The 22,545-nt window shown below is 38.5% G+C and overlaps 1 protein-coding gene and 1 long non-coding RNA gene across 2 annotated transcripts in view; one reads left to right on the top strand and one right to left on the bottom strand.

The window, feature by feature from the left end:
- Positions 1-802: 802 nt before the first annotated feature.
- LOC121262506 lies at positions 803-21,575 on the top strand. Its single transcript, XR_005940111.1, has 3 exons — positions 803-813; positions 1,488-1,493; positions 21,336-21,575. It is a non-coding gene; the product is annotated as an uncharacterized LOC121262506 (long non-coding RNA).
- LOC121262504 (rRNA biogenesis protein RRP5-like) overlaps positions 9,129-22,545 on the bottom strand; it is a 37,366-nt gene continuing 23,949 nt past the window's right edge. The window contains 24 exon segments of the mRNA XM_041164997.1: positions 9,129-9,270; positions 9,405-9,488; positions 9,566-9,796; positions 9,875-10,030; positions 10,134-10,230; positions 11,635-11,811; positions 11,931-12,307; positions 12,553-12,651; positions 12,979-13,162; positions 13,250-13,395; positions 13,902-13,962; positions 14,907-15,543; positions 16,607-16,751; positions 16,878-16,952; positions 17,170-17,314; positions 17,677-17,777; positions 17,872-17,955; positions 18,110-18,258; positions 18,349-18,517; positions 19,553-19,654; positions 19,758-19,832; positions 19,922-19,935; positions 19,938-20,001; positions 20,125-20,231. Coding sequence (XP_041020931.1) covers positions 9,163-9,270; positions 9,405-9,488; positions 9,566-9,796; positions 9,875-10,030; positions 10,134-10,230; positions 11,635-11,811; positions 11,931-12,307; positions 12,553-12,651; positions 12,979-13,162; positions 13,250-13,395; positions 13,902-13,962; positions 14,907-15,543; positions 16,607-16,751; positions 16,878-16,952; positions 17,170-17,314; positions 17,677-17,777; positions 17,872-17,955; positions 18,110-18,258; positions 18,349-18,517; positions 19,553-19,654; positions 19,758-19,832; positions 19,922-19,935; positions 19,938-20,001; positions 20,125-20,231 — 3,587 coding nt within the window. The 3' untranslated portion in view covers positions 9,129-9,162.

Below are 22,545 nucleotides of genomic sequence, written 5' to 3'. Positions count from 1 at the left end.
TCCTCCATCTTTAACCAACAACAATCAGATAGTGGCCTATTCTTCCATTTGACAAGGAACTTATGGTACCCTCCTCTCAGGATGGACACTACATGATCATCTAAGATTGCCTCAATGGCTTCACGTGGCTTGCAAGTCCTGGGTAGCGAGGTAGTGGTAGTATCCTCAATTTTCATGGTATCATCTCCTAGGTACACAGTCAAGTCTTCCACATTAAAAATGGGACTAAACTGCACTTCTGCAGGTAGCTCTAGTAGACAAGCATTTGGACCGAAACAACACAGAATTTTGAAAGGTCCAGCTTTGTGAGAATGCAGCTTGGTTAGTGCTCCTTGTGGAAACCTCTCAGGCCGAACATGTGTGAGCAAAGTCTCCAGGTTGAAACTCAACGTGCCTGCAATGGGTATCAGCATGTTGTTTGTGTGCCGCATTGCTACGAGCTATGTGGTTATGTACCTCTTGATGGATTTCCTGCAGGTGCCTACAAAAATCAGTAGCCCCTTCACTAACTCTATGTGGTAAAGGCAGTAAAACATGATATAACAGTGCTATTGGCTTAAGTCCTATGACTACTTCAAATGGCAAGCGACTTGTGCTGCGATTAACGGAGTTATTGTAGGCAAACTCGGCGTGTGGAATGAGGAGGTCTCGAGTCACACCATGATCGGCAAAGAGACAACGTAACAAGTTGCCCAAACTTTCGTTGACCGACTCCGTTTGCCCATTGGTCTAGGGATGGAAGGCTCTAGGAAACTGAAGTTTCGTTCCCATTTTTGCCTATAATGTTTTCTAGAAGTAACTAACGAAATTAACGTCACGGTTTGAAGTGATAGTTTTTGGTAGACCATGCAAACGCACCACTTCGACGAAAAACATGGTAACTTAGGAGGCATTGTACATTCCGCTGTAGGGGAGGAAATGAGCCATTTTGGAGAAACAGTCGACAACCAAAAAAATAGAGTCATGTGCTCGTATGGTTCGAGGAAGGCCAATATGAAGTCCATACTGAAATCCTCCCATGGTTGAGCCGGTACTGATAGAGGGGTGTACAAACCTTTGTTTTGCCTCTGGCCCCTGGATAGTTGGCATGTTCGGCAGCATTCTACTGTCCGTTGGACATCTCATTTTAGGCTTGGCCACCAGAACTTGTCCTCAACAAGCTAGATGGTTTTATCATAGGCAAAGTGACCTGTGATATCTCCTGAATGTAATTCACAAGTAATGAAAGCTTGAACGCTTGTATCGGGTAGGCATATCCAATTATAGAAGAAGAGGAACCCATTGGCAAGGGTGAAGTCAGCATGCTGAGTTGAGGGCCTTGTTTGCAAAACCGCATATATGGGGCCAAGCTTGGGGTCAGCACTGTACTATGCTTTGATGGAGCCAAGCACAATTGTTGTCACTGTGAGGGTGGTAAGTAGAGCGGTCTTGCGGTTGAGGGCGTTGGCTACTCTGTTTTCAAATTCTGCTGTGTTTGAGAATAAAAGAAAATTGTTGAAGAAAATCTACCTGACGAGCAGGCTTAGCATTCAAGTGCTTCTAAGATTGGAGGTGCTGAAGTGAATCATGATCAGTGTAAAGGACAAATTCTCGGTGGATGAGGTAGTGTCTCTAGTGGCGTAGAGATTGCACAAGTGCATAAAATTCTAAGTCATAGGCCGAATAGCGACGTCGTATCTTATTAAGTTTCTCGCTAAAGAAGGCAATGGGATGGCCCTGCTGACTGAGTACTCCTCCAATGCCTGCTTTAGACGCATCGCAGGCGACTTCAAAGGGTTACTGGAAATTGGACAATCAAAGAACAAAGGCCTCGGTAAGGTGTTGTTTGATCATTCGGAATACCCGTTCTGCTGCTGGGGACCACACAAAGGATCCATTTTTGGTGCACTTGGTAATCGGTGCCATGATGCTGCTAAAGTTTCTGATGAAGCATCGGTAAAACAAGGCAAGACCATGGAAGCTACGGGCTTCATCTACATTGGTGGGAGTGGGCCAATCTCGGACAGCTTGCACTTTAGAAGTGTCAGTGGAAACCCCTTGATCAGAGATGAAAAACCTGAGGAACACCACTAAGTTCTTGGAAAAGGTGCACTTCTTCGAGTGTATACAAAAACTTTCGAAGCGGAGGACTTGTAGTACCTGGCAAAGATGGTCCAAGTGGGCGGGGTAGTCGTGGCTAAACACAAGAATGTCGTGTAAATATACTACAAGAAATTTGTTGATGAATGGGCATAGAATTTGCATCATCACTCACATGAATGTACTAGGGGCATTCTTAAGCCCAAATGGCATCACTAGCCACTCAAAAAGTCCCTCCTTTGTCTTGAAAGCAGTCTCCATTCATCTCCGGGACATAGTCGAATTTGATGGTAGCCACTCCATAAGTCAATCTTAGAAAAAACATGTGCACCATGCAATACGTCCAGCATATCATCTAAGCTAGGAATAGGTAAGTGATATTTTATCGTGATTTAATTGATAGCACGACTATTAATTCACATTCACCAGCTGTTGTCCTTCTTGGGTGTGAGCAGAGTAGGTATTACGCAAGGGCTGAGGCTCTCGTGAATAAATCTTTTGTCAAGTAAGCTTTGGACTTGTCGTTGAAGCTCCTTCATGTGTTTGGTTGGGCTCATCCTATATGCGGGCAAGTTTGGCAAGATTGCCCCGGGATTATATCCACAGCATGCTGGGTGTCTCTCATGGGTGGAAGGGACTAAGGTAGCTTGTCCGAGGAGATATTCGAAAAACTCCTCTAAGAGCCCGTTTATCTCTGGTAGCAATGAGTCCATTGTTGGCGGTGGGGTAGTTGTCTTGTCAATTAACACAAAAATGTGCCCACAGTCATGGCTTGCTTGAGAGAAGCTCCGTAGTGCCAATATTCAGTCTTCATGAGAGGGATAGTCAAAGTTGTGAATCTTCATGGGTTGTAGAACTACTTTCCTATTACCAAACAAAAAGGAGTATGTGTTCTTGAAGCTGTCATATTTGACTCACCTGTTGTAAAGACAGGGTCGTCCCAATAACAAATGGCAAGCTCTTATAGGAATCACATCACAGGGTAAGGTATCGACATAGTGCTGCCCGAGAGAGAAGGTGATCAGGCATTGATGCTTCACGAGAATAGAGGTGTTCTTGACCTAGTTTAGTTTGTATGGTTGAGAATGTTTTTCCATTAGAAGTTTAAGCTTCTAAACGATTTCTTGGGAGATCACGTTCATTCCACTACCGTTGTCAATAATAAGATTCAAGGAGTTTCCTTAATGCTCCACTCGAGTATGGAATATGTTGTTGCACAGCCAATCATTGCCAGTGGGATCTTCCTTCTTCTACCCCGTTGGTACTTGTCAGATCACACAAACAACCAATTTAGATCCTTCCAGTACTTCCTTAGGCTCGGTAGCCTTGATGTCCTCATCGATATCAGAAGTTAGTAGTTACTTTATCCTCTCCAATCACGAGTTGGTTTTCGTACGACAAGGCCAGCCTTTGTTCTTTCATGGGGCATACTACTGCGAGTGTCCGTGCCCTCCACACTTGTAACATTCCTTAGGCTTACTCCTTCCCACATCACATTCTAGGATTCCCTTTGTTGGTGTTGCTGGTGTCTTGTGCCAGGTCCTATCAATTGGTGATGCTTGGCTCCTCTGGTTTGGGCTTCCTTTTTGTGCAAGGATTGTTTAGCTGGTAGCGGTCTTTCAAGGGGTGAGAATTCTGTATTGTTGCTCCAGTCGGAGTGCTAGCTGATAAGCTTCTTTGATGCTTGTCAAACGGACGGTAAGCAGTTCTTTCCGAATGTCATCTCTTAGGCCCGCCTTATAGCATGCAATAGATCGTCGCCCTGTTTTAGATATGTGTTAAGAATTAATTAACCAGAGAGATTGAGTGAAAGAAAAGGAGAAAATGGATTCTCATTCATAAATTGTACATTCTACAATGGCCCTTTACATTGTTGCTATATATACATATACATAGCTACTTGGAGCCACTATGCCTAGAAAGAATAAAAACAATATAAGCTCCTAGAGAATTACAAAAAGCAGAATAACCAACTCTGCTACATGGTACATGTGAGTCACTGTTAGCAACCACTATTTCAGTCCTAAAGTGTCAACCTTCACTACATGTGGCTAGGTGCAGGAGCAATCGTGGGTGGTGGCCTCTGTAGCTGAGTAGCCAGTGCATTTCCTTAGTGCTCCAATGTCCTCTGTTGTAGGGGAATCAGTGCTTGATTCTTTGGTGTGCAATTCTTGAGACTCCCCCTCAAGATGTGCATGTATGTTAAGGATGCCTATCTTGGATAATAACAAGTAGAAAGGTGGTGTTGTTAGGGCCTTAGTAAGTATATCTGGTAGTTGAAATTTTGAATACACATGCACTGGTTTAATAACACTTGCCTACACCTTTTCTCGAACAAAATGACAGTTCCATTCTACATGTTTTGTTCTCTCATAGAATATGGGATTCATGGTGAGGTGTATTGCAGATTGGTTATCACAATACAACAAGGCAGGTTGTGGATGGTCAATGTTGAAATCCTCCAAGAGACCCTTCAGCCAAATGATTTCACAGCTTGTGTGTGCCAATGCCCTATATTTTGCCTCAGTAGATGACCTTGACACCATCACTTGTTTCTTTGATTTCCAACTAATCAAAGAGTCACCAATGAATATGCAAAAACCAGTTGTAGATCTTCTGGTTTCAGGGCAGGCTGCCCAATCTGAGTCACTGTATCCTTTAAGATGCAAAGAGGATTTTGAAGAGAAGAAGATTCCTTGACCAACTGAGCCTTTAAGATACTTAAGTATCCTATGAGCCATAAGGAGATGAGTGTGAGTGGGTTTATCCATGAATTGGCTAAGAATACCAATAGAATAAGTAATATCAGGCCTTATGCTGCTTAAATAGATAAGTTTTCCTATCAATCTACGATAGCTAGTGGCATCTGAGAGGCACTCACCAGAAGAGTGTGTTAGCTTGTGATTTGGTTCCATTGGAGTAGTCACCACTTTATTCCCAAGCAACCTAGCACTTTCAATGATCTCCAAAGCATATTTCCTTTGGCAAATATGAATTCCATTCTTTGATCTTGCAACCTCTAATCCCAAAAAGTATTTAAGCATTCCCAAGTCTCGAATTTTAAATTGATCATAGAGATAAGCCTTCATAGAGTCAATTGCAGTTAAACTACTAGTTCCTAAGATGATATCATTAACATACACCAAAAGGGCAACAAAACCATCATTATTACTTCTAGTAAATAATGAATAATCTGATTTTGAATGACAAAAACCAGAAGCAACAAGTGAGGCAGTGAATTTCTCATTTCATTGCCTTGATGCTTGTTTCAAGTCATACAAGGACTTATCAAGCTTACATACCAACTTCTTTCCTTCAAGTTGAGACTCCTCTTTAAGCTGAAATTCAGATGGTAACTCTATGTAGATCTCCTCATCGAGATCACCATGTAGAAAAGTATTATGAACATCTAATTGTTCTAAATGCCAGTTATGAATTGAGGCAAGGGCAAAGAATAACCTGAACGTTGACATCTTAGCTACACGACTAAAAGTTTCTTAATAATCAAAGCCCTCACATTGAGTATACCCGTTAGCCACTAATCTTGCCTTGTGTTTGTCCACAATGCCATCTGATCTTAACTTGACTTTGAACACATATTTGTAGCCTATTGCTTTCTTGCCAGCAAGGAGGTGAGTGACTGACCAAGTTCCATTATTTTCAAGGGAAGCAAGTTCTTCAGTGATGGCAGTATGCCAATGTTCATGCACAACAGCTTCTTCATAATTCCTTGGTTCAGATATGAGAGTTAGAGATAAGGCATAGTTTTGATGAGATGGAGATAGCATTGAGTAGGAGAGTGTTTTCTGTAAAGGGTGGGCAGTGGAATAGGTAGAGAGGGAATGACTGGAAATAGAGGAGACTAGTTGGCAGTGGTACTCATGTATGAGGGTTGGTAGGTAATTCTATCTGATCTCCTAAGTTGTAAAGATGGAGAATGTGTAGGTGAAGCAGGAGACAATTGAGGAAGAGGGTCTGAGCTATTTGGTTCAAGAGGAGAAGGTGAAGAGATAGGAGTGGATGGAGGTGTAGTGATGTTTGTATTTTCAGGAGATGAGGAAGAAGAGAGTTAAGGTTCTGTCCTATCTAAAGGAGAGGGTGAGGGGTGGTGAGGGGTAAGGAATGAAATCAGGGAAGGCTAGGGGTAAGGTAAGATTTGAATTGAGGGTGGAGGAAGGCTGAGGAGTTGTTGTTGCAAAGGGAAATTCAGTTTCTATGAAGATGACATCTCGAGATACAAAGTTGTTATGAGTAGTGAGATCATACAACTTATACCCTTTGATCCCTACAGGGTATCCAATGAAAACACATTTCTTGGATCTAGGATCAAGTTTTGTTCTGTCCCTTTTGAGTGTGGAGACACGTGCCGGCCCTTTTATGGTCAGTGGAAAATCATACAACGTCATACAACATCATGTAAGCCCTAAAGGTTTCCAGGTGCTCAAGAGGGTTCCTTCTTCTGTCATATATCTCCATAGCAGGGACCCTAAACTTCGGTGGTAAGGGCACCGCCATCACCTCTTCTGTATAGGGCAGACTAGTGCTTATGAGCAACTGGTCCACTGTTGACGATATACCCACCTTCATCGCTATCTCCTCATATTTTCCTTTAAAGTTGTGGAGCTCGTCTTGCAAATTCTTCTGCTCCTCATCTTTATTTGGTCCAGCTTGCGTGTTTTGAGACCCCGAGGTTTTCTAAGTTCCTCATTTTCCTTGCGAAGTGTTTGTACTTCGCCAGTCAATTTTGTTACCCACTCCTCCATAGTTTTCAACCTTACTTCCATGGCATCTTCCATATTTCTCCTCAATTGTTCGAAACGAGTTGTTGTAGGCATGAGAAAGACATGCAATATCTATCACGATCTTTTAAAAGGATCCCACAGACGAAACCACTATTAATGTCGTGTTTCGCACACCTTTGACATAAGGGAAGTCTAGCTTAACTCCTCTGGGTCCTTTGTCTATGTTGCTCCCCATCAGGTTCTGCATTATGGTTTGGTTCTTGTTGCTGTTGTTGTTCATGGTTGGGGTGTTGAGTCTGATTTGCTAAAATTGTTCTTAGCATATCAGACATTTGATGCATCTACTCCCTCATGTCGTGAGTGGTTTGATCATGTTGAAGTAGCATACCTTCTTCTTGTTGTTGTTTGGTGCAGATATTCTCAGTCATTAGAAACGTTAGGCTCTAGATACCACTTGTAATGACTCTTTTAATTCTATGTTGTATAATGGCTGTAGCGAATGTGAGATTGTAAGAATTTGTAATGGAACATGAGTGAAGATAAATTGTTTGTAAAATTGCTTTAAATAGTTGAATGGAGAAAAGAAGGATATAAGGTTCTTCGAGCGCCCCTTAAACCTCCAAAAGCTTTCTATTGAAATTTGATAATTGTTCATATGCCTTTTTCTTGTGAATTGTCTGATTCTAATACCCACGCAGGGGTAATTACCCAAAGCAATGACATATGGACACTTGTCCTAACTCTAACAGAAATAAAGCAAGGAAATTCTCTACAAGGTTCTAGAACATTTAAAAGAAAGGAACAACAAAACGTTGCACTTTAACAATGGAGAAAACGCTGCACTTTGGAATAATTAAAACGTGCTTGTGTCTTCATGAAACAGCGCTGCTCCTTACTGCTACTGCGCGTTTTGATGCATCAACCTTGGTGGAACGCTGCGTTTTGGAATGGCTTCTTGACTCAACTATCTTTCCAAACACTTAACTCCCGAAGTCCCTAGTTGTGTCTTCCATCATGTCTTCACGTATCTGCGAACCCTAGCCCTCTCGGTGCTCCTTCTCTCTTCTCCATGGGGCCATAACACTTTTTCATTTAAATGGACCAGATGACATGCGAAGTGGAGGGAGGGTTGTGGTTTATGGAGTCAAGTTTCTGCTGCCACTGCTACGTTTCTACCTTCTCGATAAGCTATAGAATCCAAGAATTAAGAGTTCTAGAGAGAGAACTCCAAGTTTAACATCGAAAAATGCCTGATTTCGATAGAGATTAGATGATTAGAGATGCGGTTTTCATGTGATAATTGAGGCGGGGTGAGACTAAGAAGGGCTTTCTGGATTCTAGACCGTTGGGCGAGTACTGGAACTTAAAAATAGAGGGTTTTTCAAATTCTAGATGCACAAATAGGAAAGAATGCACTTAAGTGGTAACAGAAAGGAATGAAGCTAGTTAAATAAATAAAATTATAAAATTTAATAAAGAGATAATTTTGAACTCGGGGAGTATAGAAAATAATTCAGAAATAATAGATATGTCAAAAGCTTTACAGTACTCAATGAAAAAAGTTCGAATATGTTCTAAATACTGTTTGTACCATTTTAACATGTTGAAAGGAAATGAGCAAAGAAGCTTAGTTACTGGATGACTCACGAAATTCTATAAACCACACTATCATACCACTTTCATTTCACTATATAAAATGTAATACATTTATCACTATTAAACGATCCTTTACTGGATACATTACTCAATAGCTATGATATTACCTTGGGAGTTGGGGTGGGTGTGGCCTTTGATATATAGGGTCAGGGAAGGAGTCGTCTCGCGGGCCATCCACAGTACATCCTTGGGAGGTTTCAAACGCCAATCTTGGGTTGGAGGGTGGTTGCGCAGCTGAGCCGAACACTACTTCCTTGTGCTGGTTGCCTTTGGTCGGAGTTTTGTGGGGTTTGTTGGCCTAATACTGATTCCACCGCAATATATGCGTGGTCTTTGAGAGCTCAAAACTAATTTGTGGCAGATTTCTGTAGTTACATTTCTAAAGGATACAATTAAAGAGGCTTTCAAAGGTAAGAAGTAAACAAAATCATTAAAGATAAAGAGAAATGCTAAAAGGGTAGGCAAAAATTTCATAATCAAGGCATTTCAACATCAATGACAACACTTTCTAGTTAAAAATTTTAAGTAAATATGAAAACACAGTATTAATTTAGAAAGATAAACCAATTGATGACTTTCGAATGTACAAGGCAAATAATTGGCCCTTCATTGGGCTTGCCTAACTACTAACGAACAAAACGAGGCCGAGAAACCCGAATAAAATCGTTTCTCAAAGCATGAAAAATCAAGCCATTGTACTCTCGACGTATTCCATTGCCTTCCTTCTCACAGACTCCATTCTTTCTTCATCGCCTTTAGACTCCTCGAACTTGAGATACTTCTTAAATAAGAACTGCAAATCAAGACAACATGTAAGAACACCATATAAAAGAAAAAGGTATATTGATTATTTTAAACTTGAAACGATAATAAATAACTTGTGCACTTTTTTTTTTCTTTTGCTGAATATATTTAATTTGTACACACTTTCATCTTTTTTGGCGCTAGGCTCAAACTGATTGCCCTCTCAAAGAGGGCACGTATCACATCCACATCTCCAAGTCGAATCTCCTGCAAGTATGACACGAATGTAAGTAAACTATACGACAGCCAAACAATATTTAAGGGATAATAAAAATGGATTTTACTTGATCGAGATAAACGCTCCACAAATATGTTTTTGTTGGGTACTCCCGCAGAATTCCTTCGAACATGGATCTTCCTCTATCAGGAACCCCACATTTGAATTCAAGGATAGCAGTCTGTGAGATGAACTTGATATGTTTATGGCGGGGAAGACTTAATAAAGCACGATTTACAACAGGCTGAACCACATCCTGCTGTTGCTTCAACATCCTTTGCACACGTCTTAACCAAACCTGAACAAAGATAGTAGAACTTAAATATTTTGTTAAAGGACAGAATGATTGTAGGAACTAGGAAAATGATGAAAGTACCTTGCATGAATGCTTGAACTTCTTGGTCATTTTGTCAAGAAGCTCATCGGCCAATTTATGTTGCTCAGTCCTCTCATACATTCCCAGGAGTGCCATATGGACCTTTTTCGGATCGTTGTACTGCAAAGCTCTTTGGAATACGTTTGTAACAGCCGCCTGAAGAAGCACACTAATTAATAAAACAATACGCAAGCCAGAACAACAATGAAAGCAAGAAAAAAACAAAAAAGTGGCTATATCACTCCTCTTTTTCTAGTACCTGTGGAGGATTTCCGTACTCATTTTCCAAATTAAAATAAGCCACCCAAATATTAAGCTTCTCGTTCTCTTCTCGGATATTAATTGTGTTCAAAGCCCTATAAAAAGCAAAAAGCAACATCATAGTCAAAGTGTATGTAAAAGTAAAGAGTGATATAGCCACAAAGAGATTACACAAAAGTAATCTCATAAATAGACGTGGCTTAATATGATCCGTTAGATCTGTTTTACAATAAAAGTAACTTTACAATCTGACAAACCACATTAAGCCACATCAGTTTGTGAGATTACTTTGTGTAATCACTTTGTGGCTTAAGAGTATTTCTCAAAAGTAAAACACCTACGCAGAAAGCACAATATTCAACCATGCACTGCCAGAAATAGCTGCTTTGCTAATTAGGTTTATCTTGTATATTCAACTATTATCTAGCCACTCCTTTTTCCTCGAGGGGAGAGGGAAGGTTGAGGGAAGGGGAAAAAGAGGAACGGGAAAATCGCTCCCCCATCAAAAAATTTTAAGTGGCTTGAATAAATTCTTAGAAAATAATGATAGCCACTTTGCATCAAAAGATCAAATAAAAAAATGATATGACTGGCTCTCGAAAGGTGAGAGGCTTTCACAAAGATGTATGAGAAAGGGAGAGCCTAAGATCAGGCCAAAAGGCGTAGTCGATGGACAACAGTTGAATATTCCTGTACCGCCCCTGTTGGTCCCGAGGGACAGAGGAGACTAGGTTTCGATCTTATATCACCCTTCAATTCGAATTAGCAAAAGCAATATCTTTTGTTTTTAACTCAAAAGCTCCCAATATCTGAGCAAAGAAGTTAGATGCCAGAAAAAGTACTTCGATGAAAAATAACTGTTGAAATAATTCAGTTAAAAACTGTGCCTAACTTTCTTGGGAAAAATCCTGTTAGCCTGCCTATCTTTGACATTCTACCAAAGTTCCTCACGGTATTTGGTAGGGTAAGCAAGAAAATTTTCTTATCTCAGTTCATGCTACAAAAAATAACTATTTAAAAAGATACTTATTACTACTATTATTTATTAGAGGCTAAGTCTGGGTCAAAACAAGAAAGTGCCATAAAAGCTAGAGCCCCTAAGCAAACAAATTTACTTTTTGTGTATTTAGGAAGCAGTTCCAATGAAAGAAAACTTGTAGTTAGTGGCTAATGTGCAAAATAACTAATAGATAAATGGGAGTCTCATGAACCAGGACGTTCCATTTCATAACACAGGTCTATTCCAATTAAACACAGCAGAAGCAACTTATTCCATCTGGTCACGTGGCAGACCCATTATAACAGCTTAACAGGAAAATTCCCATAAGATAACTTTTGACCTTTTTTTAGTTTGGTGACGCGGTGGGAGGAAAGTGGGGGTGTCTATGGTCAACGTGGGAGAGGAGGGTCGGTAACTCCAAGAGTGGAGATAGAGCAAGTTCCCATATGAGGGAAGTGGCCAGAAGCAAAAAGTAACATGCAAATAGCTCAAAGAATACCTTTCAGCAATAGAACGGGCTTTCTCAACATCAGCCATAGAGAGCATGAAAGCCATGTACTTTATCCATACAAAACTGCAATTAGGAGAGCTTCTAACCAGTTTTTCAAATTCATCAGCAGTTCTTGGTATATCATTCTCCACTAGTCTTTCCTCAGCAGCCCTAATTTCTTGCTCCCTGCTCAGGTTAGTTTCCAAGTTAAAACTGAATAAAAACTTAAAAAGAAGAAGATAGAACTAGCCCTTAAAAACAAAATGACCAGGAATTTCCTGGACAATTGTGAAAACTGAAATGACCTCTCTTTCTTTGCCTTTTTCTTTGCCTGTCTCTTGTTCTTTTCATGTACAGTGGCTGCCTCATCAATATTCTCTTGGTCTTGACCGACTAAATTATCAATATTGGATTGATCTATGTCATCAAGACTGACCTCAAGTGGTGGAATGGAAGCCCTTGATCCTGCTTGTGCAAGAATTGGGCAATCTCCATTTTCATCTTCAGTATCCATACTTTGAGTCCCAAGCAAACTACTACCAGGAGATGTTAATAAAGTAGTAAAACCATTATCTCTAATGGCTTCATCAGGTTCTTGTTGTGAGGGTAGTTGAAAATCAATACCGTCACCAATATAGGAACCTTTCATTCCAAGAGAGATGCGGCATCTTTGTTCATCCACCTAAAACAGAAGAAAATCAATAAGAAACCACTGAACAAGAAACAAAAACTCACAATGATCTTGGTGAATACCATATCCTTCAGTTGATCTTGGTGAATAATCATTGTTAGTATCCACCAATCAAAACTAACAATGATTCAAAGATGATCTAAAGTTTTGAATCTTATATTTTCCAGTGAGAGGTAAAAGTTAAAATGCCAGTGGGAGTGTAACTCTCAACGATTCTTCATAAACAATATGATTACCTTTAATATCTTCACTGTCACTCTCTCCCCTGCTCTGTATTTAGTTTCTATGCTTTCAACATGATCATCGGAAAGCTCTGACACATGGCATAATCCAACCTAGGCAAGAAAAGAGCACAAATACAAATAAATTCCAAGGTCACAATGCATACATGGCAATGCAAGGTAAAATCATTGACACAAAACCAAGTATTTTTCAATTAAAAAATCAACAACAGTGCATAGAACTTCTGTGTAATTTTATAACTAAAGAGATCCCACACCATCCAGCTGAAATAATCCCGATTTAAAAAAACAGGTTACTTTTAAGCATCAATTTGGGAAGTGGATCACGCCTGGGAATTTCCAGGCTCAAAAAACTGATTTTTAATCACCTAACTTCAAGTACATTTTTACAAGACTTCGATTGAATAACTTATTCCTTACCAAGTTCGTGTCGTCAATTGTGATGAACAAGCCATATGATTCCACCCGCTTAATTCTGCCAGACATAATATTTCCAATACGCAGAGTTCTCAAAGCATCAATTTCAGATTTTGAAGAGCTGCTTCTGCCCAATGTCTTCAATGTCACTTCAACTCGCTTTGATAAAGGCTCCACAGACAACACCCTACACTCAAGCTTTCTTAGTTCATTGCTATATTTCTACCTCTACATATCACTTCAACCAACAAGTAAAAAGATAAATGAGACTTGCCTGCCAGTCAAAAGTTTTCCAACAGGGAATTCTTTCTCAGGGTTCTCAACATATCCATCAGATAAGTTTGAGAGAAGGATTTTGGCATCAATCTTCCGAGAAAGCCAAATGAAACATCCTTTAGATGTAACATTCTTAACATAACCCTATCAAACACAACTAAATAAGCTGATATAAAAATGAAGCAATATTACGTCATTGGAACATGAACTACTATACATGAACAAAGAAAATCAGAGGAAGCATTTTTTGATAATTGAAAAGAATAAAAAACTGAGCAAGAATTGAAAAGGTGCACGTTGAATATCTTTTAGTGAATGTTCCACTTGCCTACTCAATACCAGTTCTCTCAGAAAGACTGGCTACGACTAAAGATAATGGAGACACAGAGTTTCTCTAAAAAGGGAAATTGTTTTTTGTATCACAAAAAGCTCCCCCCTCAAAAGCCCCCACTACACCCCCCCCCCCCCCAAAAAAAAAAAAGCAGCTGCTGTTTTGCCCATGGTAGTGTCCTGCATGCATGACATTAATCATGGTCACTGCAATCTCTCACTTGATGTAGTAAGTAAAAAAAGAGCGAAAATAGACTACGAGGGAAGAGAAATATAAGCAATTACATCCAGGAGAGCCTAGGATGATAATATAAAAGTACCTGTACAACAATATTAGGATGTAGTTCCTCCATCTTCTCAACACGTTTGGAATGAGGCTGCCTGTAAATCATAAAAGAATACTGTGTTCAGATAAACAATTAAATAAAGAAAACTGCAGATGAAACGAATTTTTAATATCTTGGATACCATTAAAGTTCTAAGCAGATAGTTTCCGTAATTTACTGAACCTAATATTTTTTTGTTTTGCAATATTATTCCTCTAGCCGAATAATTTTTTTTTATATAAGTAATAAGAAGTTTTATTAAATCAAGTAAATAGGCATAGCCCAAGTACACATGAAATATACAAGAGAAAACACCTAAATGCAAGCTAGGAAGTAGTAGAAGCTAAAATACAACCATGAAAATTTATCCCCATTCAGAACAAGAACATATTCACCCAAAGACATAAAGTTCAAAAGAAAAACTCTCTAATTCCTCCCAACAACCGTTCTCTATCTTCAAAACACCGCCCATTCCTTTCCAACTGTAAGCACCACATCAGGCATAAATGAATCATCTTCCAAATAGCAGCAATACAATGACTACCCTTAATGCCTTTCCAACAAGCCAAAAGATCCACCACCCTCTTAAGGCATCACCCAAGCAATGCCCGTCCTGCCAAAAATCTCATCCGAATAATTTAGAGACAGGTTTTTGGTTCATATAAATTTAGTCCCTCGATTCTAACTTCATCCCTGATAACTCCATCCTTCCTTGGAAGTGGTTTGCATGTTAAAGAGTAGCTTAAAATTAGCAATAAAAGTTGGTCATAATTCAAACCCATCCAGCAATGTCTACACACTTTGCATGCACGTTTACGAGGCTTGTAACTCTCTATTACCAGCAAGTTGTAAATTGAATATAACATTAAATGGAAAAGAAGAAACAAAAAGCTTATTTTCTGAAGAAACAATATTGCCTAACCATTCATAAATTCTGTCCTTAAAAAACAAGAATTTAAACTTCCAATTTTTATCAGATTAGCAATCCTCACTACTTACTGTATGTTGCAGATTTCAGCAGAAGACTCAGTAAGCATGCCATCTAAAGAAGAACGTAATGATAAATCAACTTGAATGGTGCCCTTGACAGAGCGGCTGACTTCCAGCACTTTGCATCTGACAAATTGCCCTTCGTAATATCCAGATAATGGGTCAGGCACCCATGAGTCTCTAAGCTCCGTAAAATGTACTCTACCATACAGTTGAGGACAAATCTGCACGAGCAATCCACCAACACCTGCAAGTATTTTGGATATTCTTCCACCCACAATATCTCCTTCATGAACATAAGATGTAACATCTTTCAAATGATCATCCATCTTTAAATCTACACCAGCAACATTTCCATTTGCGACAGCAAATGAAGGACGTAGAACCAACCGTAATAGCTTTTTCTCTTTGTTAATACTTAAAATACGACCAGAAACACCTTTTCCCACATGAAAGCGCTTCTGAAATCCCTCTAGTTCACTAGGGTCGGATGCACTGTCAAGAATAAAAAGCTGAGCTCTTACATCTCGAGATACTGTTAACCAAACCCATTCACTGTCCACCTTATATACATAACCAGTGATGCATTGTCCAGTTGAAAAATCAACATCTTTGGCCATCAGCTTGCCCTCCATTTCAAAGGAATCTGTATTTGAACAGAAACTTAGAATCTCATAAGTGATCAACTTTAACGAACATGGATACAAAGGTTCAAGCAGAGATGGGAAACATTCTCAATATCATTTAATTGATTAGTTGACCCAGCTATGCAGAATACTCTCCTACTTTCCCCTTTCTTATGGAAAATGATTTATACACAACATTTTCCACAACACATTTCACAACAATGTGTTAAATGAGGGGTAATTTTATAAAACACTTTATAAAAGTAACATTACTTTACAAAAATACCCTTATCTTACAACATTGTTGTAAAATATGTTGTGAAAATGTGTTGTGTGTATATCAATACTCTTTCTTATAAGGGTAGGAATTCCTAGAAGAGGATAGGTCATTTTTTTATCGACAAATAAAATTTTATTGAGCACAAAATAGACAAAGGCACGTATACAGGACATATACAGGAGCATCGACTTTGCATGCTAATTTAGCGATACAAGGAAGTCATGAAAAAAGTAATTTAGCAATAGAAGGTCATTTTTTTACATAAGTAATTTAATAATATTTTTATTTTTTTTTAAAAAGTACATTGATTGACAAATAAGCAAGAAAATGAGGAATGGCCCAGAATGATTAATTTGCATATATGCAAACCTAAAATTTAGAAGTGTGTAACAACGAGCGTCTTTGGAACTAAAAAAGCTATGATATTACAGGTCTGAGTTAAGATGCCAATAACTTTTTCTCTAGCTCTAAAATATTGTAGTCTCAGTAACAGAAAACAATAAAAGAAGAGAATCTGAAGTGTCTGTGTGGCAGTTAAAACAATGAGGTTTAGAAACAAGTCTAGGCAAGCCTAAAGTATACACCAGATGCAAGCATTTAGAAAGTAACGACAACATTTTGATTCTATCCCATTACATAATTTAAAAGAGGGAGACTAAAGTCAAGCTCATTTGACTTTAATAGCACTGGAACGTGAGAAATGTTACTCATAAAAATAAAACATGGAATTTGAGAAACGTAAGGTAACTGAAATAGGTTTCGAAACAGATCACCAGAAGGATATTTATCAATATATTGTTTACCTGCTAGCATTTTAGGTTTCAACGAAAGATCCCATTGGTAGCTTTTTTTGTCTGATTGCTTAGCTTTAGCAATAACCCTTGCAGTCACTGTTTGCCCAACCCTTAAGTTACTAAATGGATCTTCCAAAGCATTAACATCTTTCACCTGCAATAAAATTGTTCATGACAAGCTAATTACAAAACAATAAAAAATATTTACATTAAGAGTGATCAAATAACTAATCAAGAAAAGAGTGATCAAATAGATGCCTTAAAATTTGGAAAACGATACCTCTGTTATATGAACTCGTCCATGAAAACTGAGTCCGAATTTTAATTTCAGTCCAAGAGGGTTAATTTCAGTAATCTGGCAAGCAATAGAAGAACAAAGATAAAAAAAAATCAGTAATCTCACAGTCAAAAAAATCTATGTAGTATGCTTCTCAACAAAGCCACCACTGAAAAGAACAGAAAGTCAAAACTCCTCACGGTTTATGCAGTTGCGAATTTTTTTTATTAATAAAATCACCAGACACCATAAAAGAATATCTCTAGAATATCACAAATACTCTTAAACTGTCTACCTCTGCCTGAACCAGAGATCCCACTTCACAGGTAGACTTCTTTCTGGATCTTTTTGTTTCACTGGCTTCACTCTTCGTATTAAGAAGCAATAGCGATCTCCCGAATGTTGAAGGGCTTGGAAGAGCCACAACAGTTGCAATGATACTGCACCACGTGAACTAATTCCCATTACTTCTTGATGCGTAATAATCAGCAATAAGACAAATAGTTTATACATAGGAACAATACATCTTTAAAATGCCAAAAAACAATAAGAAAAAATTACGGAAAATCTACAAGAAGCACAAAAGCAAATCCACATTGATATATTATGAAAAAAAATGTCAAATCTGCAATTAGACAAGTAGTTTTATTGTACAAAGTGACTAAATTTAGAGAAAAGGAATTAATACAAAGGATAATATTAACCGCATATAGGTTTGGAAGAGAAGCTGACCAATTTGTGTGGTCCTATGCAATGAACCAAAAGAATATAGAGCTTAAAATGTTTAACCATCGATGTTTACCTTTGTCCATTCAGAAATTGTTTCCGAGGAAACTTTTGGGTGTTATAGTCGGATAACGATGCATAACCTATAGTATAATTATATTCTGGCACTGAAAGGACCTGTCAATGCAATTCAGAAACATAAGAGCTTAAGTAAGATATGTGTAAATCATTTTACCAAAGCTACTAACAAAATTAACAGTCAAACACTTGCCAAGTAATTCTCTTTCACAATTTCCACAATTGCATTCACTGTTTGATCCACTTCCAAGTCCATGGATGGTTCTCTTCTGCGTTTCTGAAACCATAACGGTAAAAATTAGGGAAAAATAGGCAAGGACAGAGAAATAATCACATAAAACCTTCATACATAAAAAAGAAGTGACATCTATACCACACCATAATAAAAAAAGTTAAAAAACTGCCCCTAAATAAAAAGCGCAGAGTTTGACCTTCTTTTGAGATTGGCTTTTTAAACTTCCTCCTCTGGATTCATAAAAAAACTCTGGCTTTAGAGATAAATCCACTAGGTGTTCTGCCACAGAAACATCCAGAACTACGGCACGAACTAGCGAGCCCCTTTTTGCAGTAGTTCCCCCTACTACAAAGATTATATTAGTAATGATAATAAATAGCCAGGATCACAGCAACAAATCAATGAAATAATCAAAACTTAAGGAGAGTATCTCACATTGATAGTGGGTAATGAAACCAAATACATCCAGATACTTCTCAAAGCTAACAATAACTCCAATATCCTTCACCTCCTGAATTTTTCCCTCAATGACACTGCCAATGCTAAATCCTTCAACCCACTTTAGCTCAGAACCTTTGGATTCCAATGATTGCAACCTAGCAATCTGGATAAGAAAGAAGATGGCCAAGGTTTAGAAAATATCCTAATATCTTGAAGATCTTCCTAAGAGAGTAGCCGGTAACCATATAAGATTACATACTAATTAGAGGTCACTATAATCTCAAAATTATTTAAACCATCAAATTACAAGGAATAATATAGTACATAAGCAACTAGTATAAGAGAATTTATCATTTACAAAAACTAGAATTCAAAACCCAATGAGCTTGACAAAATGAAAGACAACTTGGGACTCTTCTCTTCAGATAAAAACTCTATAATAGGACCTAAATGCAGCTTACACTTGTGCCACCACTTACACCGTAAATAAAAGGTGAAAGCCTCAACAAGTAGGACCCGTAAATAAAAGGTGAAAGCCTCAACAAGTAGGACACTGGCTTGATGAACACCTTTTTTACGGGTAAACAAACAAAATTTTATTGATAATGATAATAGGCATAGCCTAAGTACACGGGACGTATACAAAAGAAAGCATCTGCTTAAGAACTCGAAATGGATACAAGAAAATCTTGGAAATTTAGTCCATTGAAATCTATAGCTATTGCTCAAAGAAAGAAAGTATTGAAGAAGAGCCTTCAACAGCATTGCGGCTTGATGAACACATTGCTTAAACAGTACACAAGACCAGCAATGTGGCTGTTGAGATCTGTATATAAAAGAAAGCACCCAACTAGGAAGAGGGAAAACAGAGACATAAAATCAAGATAGAAATTCCAGGACAATTTTGAACCGACAACCAGTTAAAAAGAGTTTTTAACATTATGGATCTAACTTCATCCACAATCTTCTCGCAAGCTTTCAAAGTTCTAAGCATAACCTTCATTTTGATCTTTGTGCTTCCAGTGCTTTTATGTATATTACCTGTGTACTTGGGCTGTGCCATTGCAGTTATTAATAAAGATATTCTTATAAAAAAGTATTCTGTTTAGGTAGCAAAAACAAAAAAGCACAAAGATAAATGGGTGATCACAAATTTCCAGTATATGGGGCCAGTTTTTATGGAGGCAATCATGTTTACCTTCTCCTCCAGAACAAAGTATTCTTGAATAAAGGATGCATCTGTCGAATAGCAAGATGACTGCTTCAAGGAAACAGTTATTCTACCTGTTTCATTACTGACCTGAAAGAAGGAGGAGAAGGAGGAGGAGCAGAGTGGATTAATCCCAATTTCAGAACGTCAAAAATCATAATTTCAGAAGCTTAGTCTCAAGTAGTTCACCAACATCGAGAATATTACTACGAACAGACTGTCCAATGTAAAAGGACTCTGAAAGTTCAACCCTTTGGTCATCTGTTGCCTACAGGGGACAACAAAAAATCAGAGTGAGTCCAAACAAAACTCATGCAAAGTATTTGTCAATATCAGGACTGCATGGAAGGGGAAAACCTTGTTTCTAGGGAGAAACCAGTCAAACGCCCAAGATAGCGGACAAAACAACCAGTTTCAATTAAGTTACAGATGTACCCCTGTTAAGAGAAGAAAAATTTAGGCCACAGCAGTTTGCATGCATATTATATAGAAATCGAAATGTGTTTCTCCAAACAAAAACTGCAGCAACATATCACATAAGAAGAGAACCAATTACTCACATGGACTACTGAGTTGGGACGAATCTGACTGAGATCCAAAGGAAGTTGCTGAGAGAAATTGATCAGAGAATGTTTTGCAGAGAGTACCAAATTGTTACCAACAATATCTATTATGAAGCAAGAAAAATTTTTAAAATAATAACCAGGTCATCATCTTAATTTTTCCATTTAACAATAAGAGACGAACAGCAGAATCAACAAGAAAGCAAACAGGAAAAAAGCATGAAAGCTATATCTTTTGTCAACAAGCATTTCCACAAGCCATGATGAAGCTTCAAAACTTAAAAGCTCAACCTTTTTATATGAATGATACTAATAACTCACATCAGCAATCAGAAATAGCTGGATAGGCTTTAGCAGCAGATTAGGAGAAGAAGAGAATCAAGATAGTGCCACAGCACTACAAGCCACTTGGCTTCAACATGTACTTTGCATTGATTTGGATCTTTTGAAGTGAAAGTAAAACAGACATTCCAACAATAGGAAGCACCAATAAATTGGTGTTTATGAGGATGTTTTCAATTCAAGTTGCTCAAGGGATTATCAACTGAGGAAGCATTATCATTTTTATTTTTATTTTTTTTAGGATGTTTTCAGCATTATAAGAGGTTGCTTTCTTTCTTTCTTTTTTGTTTTTTTTTTTTTTTTTTCAGTAAAAGATAGATATTATATATATGAATGAAATAGGCATAGCATAGCCCTTGTACACAAGAAGTATACATAAGAACTCCTAATTACATTCTAAGAACGATAAATTAAAGCCAAGAAATCCTGAACATTATCCCCATGTAATACAATAGTGGAAAACCAACACATTAGAGTGTGGAGAAAAAAATTCTTCAGCTTGGTCGTAGTGCGTTCCTTATCTTTAAGGCACCGCGCATTCCTTTCCGTTCAAATGCACCACATAATATACAACGGAATCATCTTCTACCCTGCTGCCACTTAATGGCAGCATTGCATCTTTGACCAACAACCCAACAAGTCCACCACCCTCATAGGCATAACCTAAGCAACGCCTACCCTTAAAAAGATCTCATCCCACAACACCCTTGTTACCTCACAGTGCAATAAGAGATGGTCCACAGATTCCCCATTCTTCTTGCACATGTAGCACCAATCCAACACTACACATCCTCTCTTCCTCAGGTTGTTCGTGGTCAATATCTTCCCAAGAACAGCACTCCAAACAAAAAAATCTACTTTAGAAGGCACACGGGACCTCCAAATATTCTTCCAGGGGAACGGCGTAATATCAAGTTGTGTTGTCAAGATGCTGTAATATGCCTTAACTGTACATAACTTGTGGTTATCAGACCTCCACTTCAAACTATCTCGTTGTGCCAAAGGAATCTCCGTGGAATATAGTAAGCTGAAAAATTCTGAAACAATAGGTAACTCCCAATCATGTAAATCCCTGTTAAAAAGAATATTTCGCTGATGCGCACCATGAGAAAATAAGCGCACGTCCGCCACTGAAGCCTCCCTATTCACTGCAATACGATATAAGGCCGGAAAAACCCTTTCCAAAGCGTGGTCTCCACACCACACGTCCCTCCAAAATCTTATTCGAAAGCCCTCACCAATTACAAAGCGAATTTGATTTACAAAACATGGTCATCCCTTCCTTATATACTTCCACAAACCCACACCATACCCCCTCTCACTTCCTTAGAGCACCAACCACCCCAAACGACACCATATCTAGCGTCAATAATATCCTTCTACAAAGATCCCCCTCCACATGATAATAACGCTTTATTAAAAGTTCTCAAATTACACACACCCAAACCCCCCATTCACAACTAAGGCACATATAGTCTTCCATCTAACCAAATAGAATTTCTTCTCCTCCCCCATACCTCCCCATAAGAACGTCCTAAAGAGTTTCTCCATTTTGTTCACCACCCCTACAGGCATAGGAAACAAAGATAAAAAATAAGTTGGGAGATTAGTGAGAGTACTCTTAATAAGAGTGAGGCGACCCCCTTTTGATAAATACATCCGTTTCTAGCCAGCCAACCTTTTCTCTATCTTTTCCACTACCTCATCCCATATATCTCTATTCTTAAAGGTTGCTCCCAACGGAAAGCCCATATATTTCATTGGGAAACAGGACACCTTACAATCCAGAATGCTTGCTAAACTTAGGATATTAGAGACCATACCCACAGGAACCATCTCAAACTTGCCTAGATTCACCTTTAACCCTGACACAGCTTCAAAGCAAAGTAACAATGCTTGTAGAGTTTGGATCTGGCTTCTATTCGCTTCACAAAAAACTAACGTATCATCTGCAAAAAGGAGGTGTGAAATGATAATAGGACAACCAGAACCATTGCTCACCTGAAAGCCCGATAAGAAACCTCCCCCAACTACAGCCTGCACCATCCTACTTAAGGCTTTCATAACTATAACAAA

This window comes from Juglans microcarpa x Juglans regia, chromosome 4S (assembly GCF_004785595.1).
Source record: "Juglans microcarpa x Juglans regia isolate MS1-56 chromosome 4S, Jm3101_v1.0, whole genome shotgun sequence".
In the NCBI taxonomy this organism is placed as follows: domain Eukaryota; kingdom Viridiplantae; phylum Streptophyta; class Magnoliopsida; order Fagales; family Juglandaceae; genus Juglans; species Juglans microcarpa x Juglans regia.
This window is presented reverse-complemented; position numbering and strand designations above follow the sequence as displayed.